Source organism: Alligator mississippiensis, chromosome 3 (genome assembly GCF_030867095.1).
Source record: "Alligator mississippiensis isolate rAllMis1 chromosome 3, rAllMis1, whole genome shotgun sequence".
Classification (NCBI taxonomy): domain Eukaryota; kingdom Metazoa; phylum Chordata; order Crocodylia; family Alligatoridae; genus Alligator; species Alligator mississippiensis.
The window spans coordinates 68,000,444-68,017,518 of NC_081826.1; the positions used below are offsets into that span (position 1 = coordinate 68,000,444).

At 38.2% G+C, this 17,075-nt stretch overlaps 1 protein-coding gene across 4 annotated transcripts in view; it reads right to left on the bottom strand.

Annotated features, from left to right (window-relative positions):
* Positions 1-5,433: 5,433 nt before the first annotated feature.
* CHD7 (chromodomain helicase DNA binding protein 7) overlaps positions 5,434-17,075 on the bottom strand; it is a 161,552-nt gene continuing 149,910 nt past the window's right edge. For 3 of the 4 annotated variants that reach the window (XM_059724054.1, XM_059724055.1, XM_059724057.1), the window contains 13 exons: positions 16,607-16,736; positions 16,183-16,255; positions 15,915-15,972; positions 14,982-15,210; positions 14,604-14,812; positions 13,775-14,452; positions 12,871-13,031; positions 11,070-11,297; positions 10,347-10,790; positions 9,551-9,772; positions 8,964-9,104; positions 8,406-8,510; positions 5,434-7,471 (listed from right to left, as the gene is read on the bottom strand). In XM_059724054.1, coding sequence (XP_059580037.1) covers positions 6,509-7,471; positions 8,406-8,510; positions 8,964-9,104; positions 9,551-9,772; positions 10,347-10,790; positions 11,070-11,297; positions 12,871-13,031; positions 13,775-14,452; positions 14,604-14,812; positions 14,982-15,210; positions 15,915-15,972; positions 16,183-16,255; positions 16,607-16,736 — 3,641 coding nt within the window. In that variant the 3' untranslated portion in view covers positions 5,434-6,508. The remainder of the gene's footprint in view (positions 7,472-8,405; positions 8,511-8,963; positions 9,105-9,550; positions 9,773-10,346; positions 10,791-11,069; positions 11,298-12,870; positions 13,032-13,774; positions 14,453-14,603; positions 14,813-14,981; positions 15,211-15,914; positions 15,973-16,182; positions 16,256-16,606; positions 16,737-17,075) is intronic. The other variant, XM_059724056.1, reaches the window with a different exon arrangement.

Below are 17,075 nucleotides of genomic sequence, written 5' to 3' on the forward strand. Positions count from 1 at the left end.
CTTAGCTAGCAAGCCCTTGTCCCTATAAGAGTCAGCCGTACAACATTCTGTTGAAGTATCATCATTACTCACGTTACAGATTGGAAATTGGAATGAAACACACTGCCTGGCTTGAACCAGGAACTGAAACCTGAGTCTCAGTGCACTGCTTTAATACAAGGCCCACCTGCTTCTATGCAGGCTTGTGGATATGCAACCTCTAGGGAAGTCGCACCTTTTGTCTGCAACTGAAGGATGCTAGAACTACCTTGCTGTCAGTCTTCAACATCCACTGACATGCTAAAATGGAGATCAAAAGATAAATATGCATGGATGGAAAATGAAACCTTACCTGGGAGATACAAAGCTTTCACGTTAAAATTGGTGTGGGGACCATGACAACTGAAAATAAATTCAGTTAAGTTTGACAACTTCCAGAAAACACTGGCAGATGATAGAGAATCTGCAGAGCCCAGCACACTTTGGTGAACTGATTAAGCCATGTAGCAGATGGCAATCTTACTGCAGGTTGAGAAAACAAAAGGTGGTCAGTCTGCTTGGGACGAGTTTGGGAAACTAAGAATGAAAAGGTGCTGCTTCAAAGCTACAATCCAAAATTATAAAATCAGCAGAACTGGTCAAGACTAGTGGAGGTGTAGGCCTTTTATGAAGATTTCCTTCAGTCACGGCTTCCTACTGTGAACAGCTGTCCTGATTGTAATGCAGTAAAATCATAACACACTATTTGTAGGTCTAGAAGGGTAAAACCAGTTGTCTTAATCTCTCCTTTTCTTTACAAGGACACAAAACAGCGGGAATAACCCCCCCCCTCCCCGTTTAAAAATTCTTTTAGATGGTGTTTTGTTCCTATCTATGAAGTATTCAGGAATTGAAGAATAGTGTAACACACTCTCTCATATATCTTTATATAAATCTTCTGAAAACAGGCTGAGTCTTCAGAAGGTAATTCAGGAAAAATATATTTAGAACACATCTTTAAAAGAGCAAACACTGTGTTTTCAGCCCCTTGCTCTATATCTGGGGGGAGGGGAAGGAAGGAGGGATCTGGATGGCACGTGCTTCAGAAAAATTCATATTTTTAAGGGTTTTAGGAAATGCTTCAGGCTGCTCAAAGCCTGCACAGCTGCTCATCAGTGGCCAGCCATGGCTGAAGGAGCAGAAACTATGAATCGTAGAAATATGCCATCTTTGTCTGGTGCAGAACAATGCCTCTGCAGTGAAATACAATGGCCGTCTCTTATTTTCTGCTCACCCTTAGAAAAAAATGGAAGGGATCATGGAGTTGCCTTGCAGGGCCTCTGAGCTGAGTGAGAGAACATTAGCTCTGCAGTCACAGATATGCAAATCCTTTATGACTCCAACAATAGCAGAAAAACCCTGTGGGAGGGGACTGATAGCACAAACACCAGAGCTGGAGTGGACTCCTCACATGCACAAACGACAGGTTTCAGAGTTCCGTAAATCTGCATGTGAAAGGTCAAAGCATCATCCAAGAGCACCAGAGCTGTAAAAAGGAAAAAAAAAACCCACCAGAGCTGCTGACAATTTCCACTTGAAATTTGATATACAACTATTCCTAACCACTGTAAAACAGTATGTCACCCATACTGTTTAACATGCATACGACTTACACATTTTATCAGAAATTTGTGATAAAATCCACACACAGTTCAGTGCTTTTTTCCTACGTTCAATCAATATTCAAATGCTGCACTATAGATTAATGAGCCACATTTGTAAAAAGCTAGTCTCCTTTTTTAATTCATGTGGGGCTGTATTCTTGTTGGTGGGTGCTCCTCAAATGGAATATTTTCAGGTCAATCTGCACACCTGTATTTTGCATAAAATCTGGAAAAGTGAGAGAGATTTTTAAAAAGCATTCCAATGTTAGTTAGATGGAACACTTACTCATGACAAACTTCTAGACCCAGGCACTGAAAGAAAAGGTATTGCTAGTGCAACACCTAGCATCCTGCCACTGTTAGCAGTTCAGGTCTGGCCTGTTACCAATCCTAATGCCAAAATGTGAAGGGTAAAAAGCAAAAAAACAAATGCAAAACACAACCCCTCACCTCCTACCCTCCCCATGCAAAACCAAATAATCATTCTCTGTTCCTGATGTACCCAGTTCTGAAAGTATAGTTCAGCAATTTAGGTTACAGTGTTTACAAAAAAAGGACAGCTTTTACATAAAAATGACCTGACATGAAACGAAGACCAAGTCTGGATATTTACCTGTACACCTTGATTTTGGAGTGAAATACAGGACTGCTTCAAAGACTTTTTGATTTAGCAGGAACACATTTTTCGATTCAGCAGCTGCTATACAATGTACTCATTCAAATAAGCCAAGCTAAAAGAGAAACTATGGCTCTAGCTGAAATGAACTCTCATCTGAGATTTGCACTATGGTAACTATTATTTTTGGAGTTTAGCTACCCTTAAACTTTCAAACAGTTGACTCCATCTAATGTTAAGCATGCACACTTAAAATCTAATCTCTACTTATAAAAGGCCAATCACTCATCTCTCCCAGCACATCTCAGCCAGAAATCTCACACACAAACTCATCTAGCACCTTCTACATAACCAAGCTCAGAAAATTATGACATTATCCAAGTAGCAACCTCCTTACTGAACTGAATCAGGAACATTCCTTAACTTATGCCTTTCAGATCCCACAAGGAAGAGCTGCAGGTTAGAAGAATTGGAGTCATCAGCTGCCCTGCTTCACTAGACCCCAGACCATACAATAAGGATTCAAAGGTCACTGAAGTGCATGCTGTAGATTAACAGAGCTCTAAATGTCAAACCATTTTGTGTGCAATACCAACATTTAATGGGAACCCTAATAGTGCAAAAATAGGTTAAAATGGTTATACTCAAACTCCCCAAAAGGCCCGTTCTTCAAGATGCTTATTTCATGACAATCCGTGATAAAGGTCCCTAAAGGGCAAGACCTGCACCTTGTTCCAAGGAGGAAAATGAAAATTCTGTAGTAAATTTTACAAATAGACAAGTCATAGGATATGACATTGGTATGAAACAGAGACCAAAGCTAATGGGAGATCCCAGAGACCAGTTTTAAGAGGACCTCTTCCATCAGAGAATCTTTCCATCACTTGCAACAGTTTCATTTACAGCTCACATTCATTAAGTTCACAACCAACATGCGAAAGAGTTTAAATATTTTCCATCATCTCATAGTCTGAGCAATTTTGTACCGTCTGCTTAAACAAGAGTGCATATTACACACAGAGACACTAGTGTACACCATTCATTTTTGTGCAAGGCTCAGAAATCACATCCTCCCCTAGTACTGCTATTTGGCTTCAAGTGACCTCCTACAGACCTACAGAAAAGAGATGCTTTAATGGAAATAGAAGTCTACTAAAAGAGGAACACCACTATACTCCCTATATTTAGAACAGTATCTCATACCTCATTAGGGGCAGTCTTTTGTGCAGGTTTAACTAGATTCCTACAACTTTCAGGATTTTTAAAACTTTTTCAACAACTAACAAGTAAAAAAACATTATCTCGTGAAAGCAAAAAGTTTATTTTCATGTAATACAGTTCTTGGACATTAGATGGCAATCCCCCCCACTTCATTTTTTTTAAACTCAGGGCTGTTACCCCTTCCAAAAACAAACCCCTCAAACAAACAAACAAAATCAAGCATCCTGCCCCTCCCCCCATCCTTTCCTTATGGAAGGTAGGTGACTTGCATTTAAAAATGTAGAAAACAAAGATGTTTGAAATTTACTCTTTTGTTTCCTTATGAATGTTTTCATTATTTCTTTTCTTAACATGTTTCAATTTTTCTTTGAAAAAAGAACTAGAGTTACTATATTAGTTATTGCTATAAAATATTTATAGTGAGGTATGAATTGTGTAAATTGAGCTAGTGAACATAACATGCCATGATTCAGGTTTTCCTGTATTGATGTCCACTGTTGGCAGTGACCATAGCAAAATAAGAAATAAGCAGGAGGGTTTTTCTTTTGAGAAGAGAGTATATGCTGGAATTTAAAAAATAAATTCCTATTCTTGCCAATTGAAGAGATATTCCCAAGAGACATCATTATCCTCTGCAAACTTCTTGCAAAATTAAATAAAAATTGATAATTTTATAATGGTAAAAAGAACATGGAAAAAAGGAACCAGCCCATGATTTTTTCAACAAATTAGCTTTTAAGCATTCAAATAATTTCAAAACCTGATAAAAACGAATGTATGACAGGATTTCATGCCCAGGATCAGACTTGTGGCCCTCCAAGTTTGGTATCTAGGTTTTTATGATGGCCTGTGTGTGATGGTATAGAAACAAGCAAGAATAATGCAGCCTAGTCAACTGTTCAGTGATTCGTATAGGGAAAAAATTCCTTCCTGACCTTCATTAACTCTATGATACATTGAAGTGGCAGTACAAGACATTTTGACATAGATTCATCTCTTCATTTAAACAGTGCATGCCCGTGATTCATTCACACAACATTCACTTTCTAATTTTTCATTTTTAATCTATGTTCCCTGTTAACAAAATGCTCTTTTCAAACAACGTTCTTCCCCCTCATACACTCCCCTTCGTTGAATCTGGCCCTTGGAATATTGGTCTAGCCCTTCTGTCAACATGTACCGGAGTTCAGCTAAGTTCCTACCCAGTTAAAATTGTAAAGGCACAGACAATATTACTTTCTCTAAATGAACATGATGAGTGAGTTTTCCACAGGAGATATTTTGGGGAACATTTTCAGAACTGTGCACCAGGTTTTCATCTTTCACTGAAGTTACCTGCCCACAGGAGTAAGAGATCTTATTTTCCATGCACTGCAGTGAAAGACTACCCCTTTAACTTCATGTCAGGGTGGATGTGGATGTGTCCAGGTGACACAGAGTGAAAACAGTAGTTCTCAAATGATACATTATCTCAAATATCAAAGGTCACAAAAAGGTACAAATCGGTAGCTCTCCAGAAGAGGCTTTGGTTTTATAAAAGTGGGTCAGTTTTAGTTTCATGTAGGTTGTTTGACACGGTGGTTTCTGCCATCACAAGCTCTGGTCTACAGGATACCACAGAGCCTTTGTGTCCCTTGCTGACACTACAGCATTGTGTTTTTCTACCCATTAACCAAGGATAAATGACCTAGATATTGTGCCTATTAAAGCCTCATTTTTCTTTTGCCCTTTTGTTCTTTAGTGTACCATATTATCACACGCTGAACACATTTTAAAGTATTCTCAGTCTCACATGCCCTTTTGAGGGAGTAATGCGGGGGGGGGGGGGGAGGGGGAGGGGTGTGCGTTTCCATAGACTTAGCTACAGTGGAATAATGTGAAGGTAATTCAAAATTTTTCTTCCTGTCTAGTCCCTTGAAGACAATCAGTTTAGAGTATTACAAGTGGTAATCTAGTAAAAGAGGATATAGAAGAAACTGTACAAAAAGCCACAATGCTGTATTTGCTTCTATTGCGAATACAAAAAAAATAGAGTGAACACCAGTTATGATTTCCCTAAATACTACATTCTATAATTACATCTCTGCATATCATGGGTCACTTTTATTAAAAGCATCATTACTACAGTTGGCAGCAATTTACATCTTATCTTACATGATAGCAGTTTCCAAAGAAAAAATAAAAAGACATCACAACAAAGAAAAACAATACATTTACAAAGTCATGTCTGTAAACTTCAAGGCTAGTTTAGAGTTGAGGTAATGCTGTTTAGCTTTGTGGCTAAAGTAACAAAGTCCTTTAATTTAAAAAAGGTACCTGATTTTCTTTTTCCTTTATTTTTTTTTCTTTTTTCTTTTTTTTTTTTTTGTTTATACCAGTGCATTACAAGATCACGAGACGATTAAACTGTAGCTTTATCCTGTAAGAACCTTCTCAGTGGGTTAATTTCCAAAAGGTACTCTTCACATTCAACAGCTGCCTTATTATTGCTGTGTCTCAAGACAGAGACATTCACACTATCATGGAGATTGTCAGAGAGAGTGTGTGTGGGTGTGTGCGCGCACTCGAATGTGTGAACTCCCATACAGTCAAAATGATGCGCAAGTACGATATGTAAATTTCATGTATGTAAATTTCATCTTGACCTTCACAGCAAAAAATAAAAATAAAAAAAATTAAATATATAACTTCATACTTCCTTTAAGCAGCACTTCCTTCTATTAGTGCCACTTGATTACAAATTGCTGCTTTTATAATACCAATGGTACCAAAAGAAAAAAAAAAGCAGAGCATTATGTCAATTTCCTTAAAAAGACATGATCACCTCTCAAATTTCATCTCTCCTAGGGATAATAAATAATGCACTGCACAATACTTAATGACCAAGATACCTTTTGACACATCTGTATAACATGACTTGAACTTTTTTTTGCTACACTATGTTACAGAACAGCTTATAAAAACTAAGTATGGACATTAACTGTGAGTGTAAACAGTAGGACTACCACTTGTCGAAAGTTTAAAACACTTTAACTGTAACTGGTACTGGTTATTCATCATTTTCATTGTTTTCTATTTCTTCCCCCCCATCAAGTGAGTCTAATTCTTCACCCTGTGCTATTTCATCTTCTAAAACAGAGGAATCTGCAGTTTTATCAAGGCTCTCCTCTGCATCACTGCCTTCTAGATTCTCTTCATCTTTAAAGGCAGCTCCTTCAGTTTTGTCAGTAGCCTTCTCTTCATTGGAGCCCACTGTATTCTGAAGTCCTGCTAATGCTGGGAAACCAGGCAGTGTCAATCCTCCCAGTCCTGGAGGTAGAAACATAGATGGATAGAACAGGCCAGGAGCCATGGTGGACAACAGGAAAGGATTGAAGGCCAGAGGGTTTGCTGGCAATCCAGTGTTGGTGGTGGCGGTGGTGGTTGTGGCGGTGGCAGCAGTGGTAGTCACAGCAGTAGCAGCACTGACAGATCCATTTGCAGAGTCAGTAGCAGAAACAGTGTCTGTGCTTTTCTCAGAGTCTTTATTCTCCTCTTCATTCTCGCTTTTCTTCTCTTCTACCTTTGAAGTGCCATCTTCAGTTTCTCCTTGACTGGAAGCAGTAGTGGCATTTCCAGTAGTAGCTGTTATTGGATTATTCAACAATCCACCTAGTCCAAACATATTGGGCAATCCTGCCATCCCTGGTAGCATCAGAGGCAGCATGGCAGCCGGGTTTTTAGAATCACCCCCAGCAGCAGCAGCTGTTGCTAGTCCTGGAGGGAAGCCCATGAGACCTGCAAGCTGGAGAGACTGTAGGTTCTGTAGATTCTGAAGGCTTGTGAGGTCCATTCCAGCAAACAGACTGTTCATTAGCAGTGGGTTGATTCCCGAAGTTGAAGCTACAGCGGCAGCTGCTGCAGCTGCTTTGGCAATTTCACTTTTTGGCCTTCTTCCTCTTCTGCTTGCTCCTTCCTCTCTCACGACTGGTCCTGTGAGAAGACGGTCAAACATGGACTCTGGAACAAAACCCTGGACAAAAGGGGTGCAGAACAGATTTTCTGTCAGTAAACTTCTAGTTTTAAAGCAGTACCTGTTGCTTATACAATTTCAGTACTTGGTAACGAGCCTACAGATCTGGTAGGACCCGTGAGAAAAAGAGCGTATAATTCCTTTCCAAATCTTCTAAACTGTTTATTCAAAGAAGTACCAGTTGCAGATTTTGTGAACGAATAATGGTTAGCTCCTAATACGAACGCTGGCAACTGGTAGAAAACAGAACTAAATGAACTCCAAAGAGTACTTATTCATATATTCTCTATGACAGGACAAAATATGCTAAACAGAATCAGACCTGTAAATACACATATTTCAAACTGCTTGCCAAACTCAATTAAAATAAAGGAAAACATCAATTACATGCTGGTCACTGTTTTTCTATTTATATTGAACTACTGGAGATCAGTTGAACGATATTCTACTTTTTCTATAAGGTACGTGGGTATTTGCAAAACTACTTCCTCTGCTCTGGAGAGATCTTATAAAATGTAGAGCTGTAAAAGTTAAACTCCTTAGTTCTGATCAATAATGATACTCTCATTAAAAAATTCCATTCCTTACATGGATGTGACGAAGCTTCTGATTCATATTCACGTACTGGCAAAGACTGGCATCTAGCAAGCTTCTATGTTATATGAATATGAAAACCTGAATACATAATGAATGCTTAGGATTGCCTTGTTATTGGTAGCACTCTCCTGTCTGCTGCAGTTACACCTGCAGCAGCCCTGTATCATCTCCTCCCTAGTGTTGGGAAATCCATTCTGCCACTAACATTTCCTTAGTTGAAAACAAGCTGCAAATTTAAGGCTTGATAATGAATGCTTACATGGAAAGTTTTCCCAAAAAGGATTCAGAGCTGTGTATCAGTCTTAAATGGAACATGTCCTACAAATAAAGTACTTACAGACTGCTTAACAATATCAGTCCAATCTGGAGCAACAGCAAATTCAGGATTTTCTTCCAGCCACCTTGGCAGGTCTTTCATGGGGGGGGCCATGGCTCCACCCATCTAATTAGAAACATTAATGCCATATAAATAAATATTTATATGCACATATTTTATATAGAGCATTTCCATTTTATTTTCTAAGAGTTGACTTCTAATACATTTCAGAAATGACTAAGAGATACTGCCTTATGGTACTAGAATTGGAAGATATTGTATTCAGATAGTTAAGACTCAAGTTGAGCCCATAAGGAAAAAAGTTAGCTAAATATTCAGTATGAAAAACTTCAGAAAATTGCAAGAAATATAACAAATTGTTCACCCAGCTTTAGCTACTGGTTTGTACAATAGACGAAGGACACAGATCAAGAAGGCTTGCAGATAAATGGCTCATCCTCTCAAGATTAAACCCTTTTTAAAAGCAACTTCGGCATGGAATCCTTACTTTTGGGTTACAAGAAATGTTCTGAAACAACTCTAGGAGAAGAACTCAGAACTGATTTGCTTAAGTTTTACCTTCTTTCCATTTCGTTTATTTACAACGGGTACCCTTTCTTCTCCTGTCAAGGTGTTTATATCCAGTTTATTAGGGTTTCGACATCTGTGTCGTTTTTGCTTCGGCTTCTGAAATGGGGAAAACAGCACATCTGCACTCTTCTGAAAGGAAAAAATAAAATATATTGCATTGGCTTGTCAGTTTTTGGTTAAAAGAAATAGGTATAAACCATGCATCAACCTATTGCAACAAAGACTTTGGCCCAATACCTCTCAAATTCTCTCTCATGAGAAGGAAGAGTTCTACATACTGTAGTTTGATGCATCTTTTCCAACATATAAGTGAAATGTGTATATAAAACAAAGTTAAAACAACATTCCAGTGCCCCATGAATGAAGATCTGATCCATGATCCAGTGAAATTGACCAGAAAGCTCCTGCTAGCATCAATTAGATTATGATCATAACCTAAATGAGTAAGCTCAACCTTGAAAGCCTCTAAAATTAGAAAAAAAATCTTTAAAAAACAAACAAACAAAACAACTAAACAAACCCTTAAAGCCAAACCAATTTGAAATTTACTGAAGTTCTATATAGCATCTACTTACTGGTACATAACTTGGCATATCAACAGTGTAAGTAGGATGCAATTTAAGCCATTCGACTAAATCCTTGTTCTTAGGGGCATCTTCCCCAACCAGCCTGGTCCCATCCTCCAAGTTAATTACAGGGATGCGAGTGTCTGGATCCAGTTGTCCAGGAGATGGAATGTTCCTTACTGATGGGGTCTCCATATCTTCATCAAATGCTTTGGTCACTTCTGCATCCTCCTACAAAAAAAAGTTGATGCTGGTGTGAATTCTTATGACTAGAGAAGCAAGTCCCCAAACTGACTAGTAAAGAATCAGAACTGACCTATCTGGGAATCTCACTAGACATGTGGTTTAAATCCATTTTACCACGTAAAGCAATATTGCTACATTAAAGTAACTTAATGTGTAACCAGAAAGCCAGCTGTTACTAGGATAGATTATCTTTCTTATTTAGTTAATATTTATTAAAAACCTTAAAACTGGATGTCTATTTTATTATAGGACCTGAAGGGTTTTTGTGAAAAATTCTTTTTTTTTTTGTAAAGAGCAATATGCTGTACAAAACTCAGTTGCCAGAATGCAACTGTCACCTGTTCAGATTAAAAGTGTTTTATTTAATCTGAGAAACATTTTGGTCAAAAAAGCAGCAAACGTGTCCCTGACTGAACGGAGACTGACTGAATTACTAAGAGCAGCAAATTTCTACAGTCCCTTGGTGTATGACAATAGCACTTTAAACTGTGGGTCTCGTAATGGAAACAAAAAGAACAAAATCAAAAGAACAAAAAGGAAACCTAGGTTGTTGACTTACTACAGTCAGTGATGTCCGTTTGTTGCTCATAAACAACAGATCGAGTCCTTCCACATTTTTCCTCCTTCCTCTCCTCCTCTTCATGGGTGGTTCTCCATCCATTAAAGAGCCATTTAGCAGATGCCTTGTAGGTGTGCGTGAAAGACCTGCTTGCAGCATCTCCATTTGAGTTTTAAAGGCATCAGATACAGGTGTGGAGACATTAGGCAAGATAAACTTTGAAGTAACAGATGAAAAATTTGAGGTAGAACTTGTTGCCTCATGTGAGGCCTTTGATAAATCTACAACTTTTTCCTGTCCATTTTCTGAGACCACCTGAGACTCTCGTAACTGGGCAACCATTTCCATAAGATTTCTCCTCTTGGCAGCTCTCTCAGCCTCGATTTCAATCTTTCTCCGCCTCCTTCTCCGCTGACGTGGAACTGATAAATTGAGTGCATCTTCCTAATGAAAAATGAGCTTTTTAAATTACTAACATCTGTATTAGGTGTAATGAATGGAGGGAGGGCAGCAAGGGAAATGCTGCACTTAGCAACAAGGGGGTGGAGGGGTTGGGGGAGGAGAAGGGAAAAGAAACTGTATAAACAGAAAGGCCTCATTTCCTATCCCCACCCTTCCAAAAAACAATGTAATGCCTGTTGGGCTAGTCTTTTCCCCACTCTTATCTAAACATTAAATGAGCTCTTCCCTTTTCTATGACATACCAGAGAGAAGCAAACTTGCCTTTGATAACTGAGGAGAAGCAGTGATATCTTCACTGCCACTGATGCTAGCTTGACCAACCATGGAGAGTTCTGCAAAGCTCCTTTTCTGCAGAGGGCTGTCCACAGTTGTTGGAGTATACCCAGGTATGAGCCCCTGGAAATCAAACATCTGGCGTCTATTTACTGGCCACTTCCCTTTCAGCACTGCTTCACAGATGTTGTCTAATCGGTTGATCATTACTCGGTCCTGGATAAAGGAAGGTACATAAAAGAACCTTTGGTGTGAAAAGTAGTCATTTAAACTCAGAATAAACACAGCTATGCAGTCTAGCCTGCAAAACCTCAAAAAATATGAAAAATATGGAACAGAATGCTTCCGAGCTAGAAGAGAAACTGGGTGTTTTAATTATGGTGAAAAAGACTGATGCAAGGCAGAAATATTCTAGGAGTAAATGCACGTTTACAGGGAGCTGTCATTATTGTTTGCATATTGCTAAATTTTAATTGTTCAGCAAAATCAACAGTTAGGACAGGAGAAATAAAACATCTGAAATCCATGTCTTAAAGCCCTGGTACTTCAGATCTACAGGCTGGATCTGCAATTCTGTCCCGGGAAGTGGTTCCTCATTAGCGTCACTATTAATAAATTTCAACATTATGAAATGGGCACCAACCTGGGGACATCTAATGAATGTCAATTTTCATTCCACACCCATTATCACTTCAAATTTCATTGAAGCATGTACATTAAAAAATTCTAATTACAGTTCTTAGTCTACTTAGACTGAATTTACACAGATTAAGGGGTTTTTTTGTACCATGAACCATTTGGTAAAGCTTTTTGAACCTGACAACAGAAGATTTAATGTAATTAATGTTTCTTAAGTTTACCACGGAGATAACACAGCTCAATTCTTTCACTTCAATACTTAATAATTTTCTGTTCTAGCCTGTTTGAAATAGTAGGAACTTTAGAACGAGAGAAATACTAGCTATTATGGAAAAAGGATCATCCTTTAGTTTCCTGAACAGAAGAACAGTGCAAAAGGCACAAACAAATCTCAGCAGCTGCACAGACTGCTTCCTTTCCCCAGGAATAAGCCTATTAGAGCAAGTTTTTCCACCCCCCTAAACCAGATGGCCCTGTTATGGTGATTAGTAAGCTTAAGACTATTACTATGTTATTTCTCTCCCTACCCCCTTTTTTTCCAAAAGAGAAACTAAATTATATCTGGATATATTACAAAGTCACTGTTTCATAGTTTTTATGAATGTTTCCTATTAAACAATTTTCTGCATTGTTACAGAATTAAAACATAGGCTAAAACTATCCAAAACTGCTGCTTATGTTTATAGGAAACCTTAATACAATTACATCTGTCAACATTACATAATAGCTCTTTCATGTAGGTCGTTAGTACTCCCTCTCTCTGCAATCCTCCCTCTCCAAAATAAAAGGTGATCTTATAAAGCCTCCGCTTCTAACACTGCAGGCCACTCTGCAGATGAAGTTCATAACTCAAGATAATAAATTTGCTTCTATCAACAAAGCATGAGGCTGTTGACATATAAGCACATATACTGCAAGGAATATAATGTCTGTTGGTAGTCTATGTCTGCCCAAGAGTCCTCATTGTGATGCCACTCCTGTTTTTCCACCTTTCTAAGAAATCATGTTGGAAAATATTTAATGAAATTTCTAGGGCTTCATTATGCTGTTAATAAAAAGCACCTCATATAGCACCAAAATATAACCTGAAAAAATGAGTAACTTTACTAATTCTATTTAAAGGATACATGCTCTTATATCCTGAACCAACCTTAGGCCAAAAAGAAAAGGCAAATGTTCTTTCATGAAGCAGCTGAGCCACTGAAGGGTCTCCATCCTCCATATAAAATCCATCACGGGTTTCATCCCTTGCAGTGCTCATGGATGCATTGCTTTCTTCATCAAAATTCTTACCCTGAGAAACTGCTCCTGCTGCGAAACAACAATCACCAGGCATTAACTACAAACAGACCAGTCATTCTCACTCAAACTTTGGTTGAAATGTGGAATTAAAAATAATAATTAGTTGAGAAAGGGCCACTTCATTTTCTTATTTAAACAGTGCAACCCTAGTCTTACTTATCATCCTGTAACTTCAGGGCAGAGGCAACATTTGATATAAGCAATATACTTCTTCAGAGGAGCTTTCTAGGAAAACTTAATAGAAAACTATTAAATTATTATGCTACAAAAGGTTGAACAAAAACAGGTGGTATCAATCTCTGGATGTTTCAGAAAAATAAAAGTGGGATTTAGTATGACATTTTGCTAACTGCTCCAGAGAAAGGCAGGCACACTGCTGCTGAAAGATACATACATAAAACACCTGAGACATGGTACCTCCTAGTAATTTAGACATTTGCTGAATAATTGTTCAGACAGATTGTTGGGCCTTCTACTGGGCTTTGGCGGTACACAGAGGCTGTTTTATTTTGTCAATTGGCTGTGTGGATTCACCTGCTATGCAGACAGGGCTGTTGCAGCCACTCTTTGTACTACCATATCTGAGCACCTAGCACTCAGGGTTGTGGGCAGGGCTGGGAAGCCACTTTGTGATACCAACCTTCAGCTGGCATAATGGATTCCTGTATGCCATTTATCAGTGGGTACAGCTTGGAACAGCTGTGAGGCTAATGTTAACTGTTGGTCAAATCAGTTCTGTATGTATGTATTACCTTCAGGTTGGGAGGACTCTTCTGATTTATCATCATCATCAAGTTTTTCCTCTTCGTCCTCTTCTGAACCTTTTTCAGAAATAGATTTTGGATCTATGTCTGTACTCATTTCTATATCTTTCAATTCACATTTAACAAGACCAGGCTCAGCCTCAGCATCACACTCCTGCTTAGTGTCCTTTTCTGCAGTGTCAGTCTCCTCTTTAATATCAGACTTTTCTTTGGCTGCTGGATTTTCAGATGTCTCAACTTTAGACTCTGTTTGTTCTGTAGTCTTTTCATCTTGTACTGGTGTGGATGGAATAACAGATGGTGTTTGACTGCAGCCAGCACCCAGTGGGTTTAGAGAAGACACAGTACTTGCATTTCCTGCCCCTCTATTTTGAGCAAAGTTTTTATGGGCCTCAAGGAAAGAGAGCTCAGGGTCATTCAGGATGTGATAATCTGTCCTACTGACTCCATGTTTAGCAGCACCAATCAGTAAGTCTTTGTCATGTTTACCACACTCCCACCACTCTGGCAGATCCAAGCTTGGCTGGCAGAGTTTTAGCCTCTCTCCCAATTGAGGGTGATGAAGAACCTGCTCGCGGATTTTCCGTAACAGTTCTATGCGATATAAAGTTCTAGAAGCACGCTCCTCTGTAATTGGCTCAATCATGGTAGAAAGATCAGGTGGTTCTGCAACAACATTGGATTTTTATTATTTAAAAGTAGATAAATATCAGATTTGTTTTTTAAACTTACATTAGTTATCTAATCAAGTTGCAACACTTTGAGTATCTTAACAAAACTAGCTAAACATGTGAATTATTCCTGCGAGTAAACTTACCATCATCTGGCTTGACTGGCATTCGGCATACCCGCCTGCACATATTCACAAAACTACTAAAGTATTTCTCCAGACTTTCATCAGACTTCTTATCAAGCCTGGCAAAGGCTCTGAACTGATTCCAGTCAAACTGATGTTTTATGGGGTCAAAGATAATCCCAAAAGTAGACACTACACGGTAAAAATCTGCTTCTTCTCTTCTTGTCCACCTAGTGAGGAAAAATTAAGGCAATTACAAAAGCATCTGGCCATCATTTAGATTGTCCCAAACAATCCAAAATTTCAAGTACTGTTTCAAAAAAACCCTGAAGCAATGGTAAGACGCTTTTCATCAGTACTCAATTGGGATTTAGGGGAAATAAATCTTGGGAAACTCACTTTTGACGTTTTTCAGTTATTATAGCTTCTCTTTCTGCTTCTAGTGCTCGCACTTCCTCTCGAGGCCGACGTCTCCGTCGGTCAGTCTTCATTAGTGCCTCTTGCCTCATTTGTTGCCTTTTATAACTGCGCTGATAGGCAGTAATGAGGCGACGCAGACGGGTAGTCAGGGTTGAAGTATTGGGCCAGTAGAGCTGGCCTAACTCGGCATTGCATTCATTGTGCTTGCCTAGAGAATAAAAAAGTATTTGTGTACTGTCAAGATAATATCAGGCATTTCAAAGATTTTATGACTAGTACAAGAGTCTGATTTCATCCAGTAAGAAAGTATGCTTTGTTACCCTGGGAGTGAAATACATTCATGTTGTTGTTAACAATTTTTGTTTGAAATGAAGTATGGCTAGAATTATTAAAAATTATCTTAAAGTAATAAAAGTACTCAGACTTGCATAGTCAACTGCCTTCCTCTTATTTTTGTCATTCCTGGGTCATTCCTGACTTTGATGTCATGACATCCTTGTATTACAGAGTCAAGGTATTGAAATATATTATTAAATTTATTTTGTTCCTTGAGGAAACACTTCAGTTTATAATTTCCCATCTTCTTATTTTCTGTTACACTGGCTAAGTTTTCTCCATACTGAAACATATATCCTAAGTCATCACAAGATTATCTCACTGAAAAACATCAATAACTATATTAATATTTGAAACATCCAGGACTTCAACCTATTTACACATAAATCCCACTATGTAATCAAGCAAGATTTGTGGATAACATACTATTACTGAAAAGATCTAAAGTAGAAAAATGGAGCTAAAATCTTAATGCAAATGTATCCAAAAAGAGCAAGCTCTCTCCTAACATATTGGCACCAGTATGAATAATCATATTAAACAGAGTTCACATCAGCACATTTCATAAAGCCTTACTTGTCCTGTGGATATCTATAGTTTCTTCTTTATCCTCTGGAGGAGAGTTTGCAAATTCCTTTGGGGAAGATAAGAGAATTATTTTAGTTTTAGATTTCAACTGTGCTTCATCTCTTTAAAGGACAAAAGGCCATCTCCCAAAAAACTGGTAATGAGGTATTGCCAAGTATATTGCTGGCAGCAGGTGATCTTTTATTATAAAATATTTACAGATAAACAGTGTGTCAATGATGACTGTGCACATGTATTAGTATGTTGAGATGCTTACATCAATTTCATCCTTGAAAGGAGTTCTGGTTGGTTTATATTCTGGATCTTCATCCTCTCTGTCAAATTCTCCTCTAAAAAAAAAAAAAAATCAAAACAACAAGAACTATAAAAGCACATTGCTGAGAGATTTCAATAAGCTCAAGAGGAAAAAAAACCCAACAAGGATATCAAGGATGTGGGGGACAGAAAGAATTATGCATCCCTTTACAGCGATGTGTTGGGATAAATGAATAGATTAAGTTCAACTCTGTGTATGCGACTTGAGATACTATTAGCTCAAAATACTTTTGTACCATATTAGCTATGAACTCACCACCTAGTATCCTCATGTCAGATGTAAGCACAGTACAATAAGTAGAAGTCATGCCAATATTTACAACACCGACAACGTTTATTAAAATTTTTTTAAATGTCCTTCTTACCCATCACCACCATCTGCTAACATGTCTGTCCCTCTCTGTTCAGCAGCTATGGCCTTGGCATCAGGCATACCAACCCGTTCCAGAAAGCACAGTGCAGGGTCAGCTCTCATAGAATTGTATTTTTCATAGCCTGCACTCAGAAGGAAGAAAAGAAATCATATTACAACTGCAAATACAGTGACTTATTCTCTAAAAGACAAAAGGTACACATTTTACTTTCATGAAAAAAATTAAAAGCAGCACAAACTTTTCCTCAACATAATTCTGATTTTAAAGGAATTATTTTATAAGGGACACCTGTTCTTAGAAACAATTCATTTATTCCACTAAGGTCAAGTATTTTCTTTGGTAATTTCACCAATATAAAAGCAACATGAAGATCTCTCTACTAAATAGCAGATGATAAATGGAAGGAGATTTTCAGGACTCTTTTTTGACACCCAGTTTTATGAGACATAGGAGAAGCTTC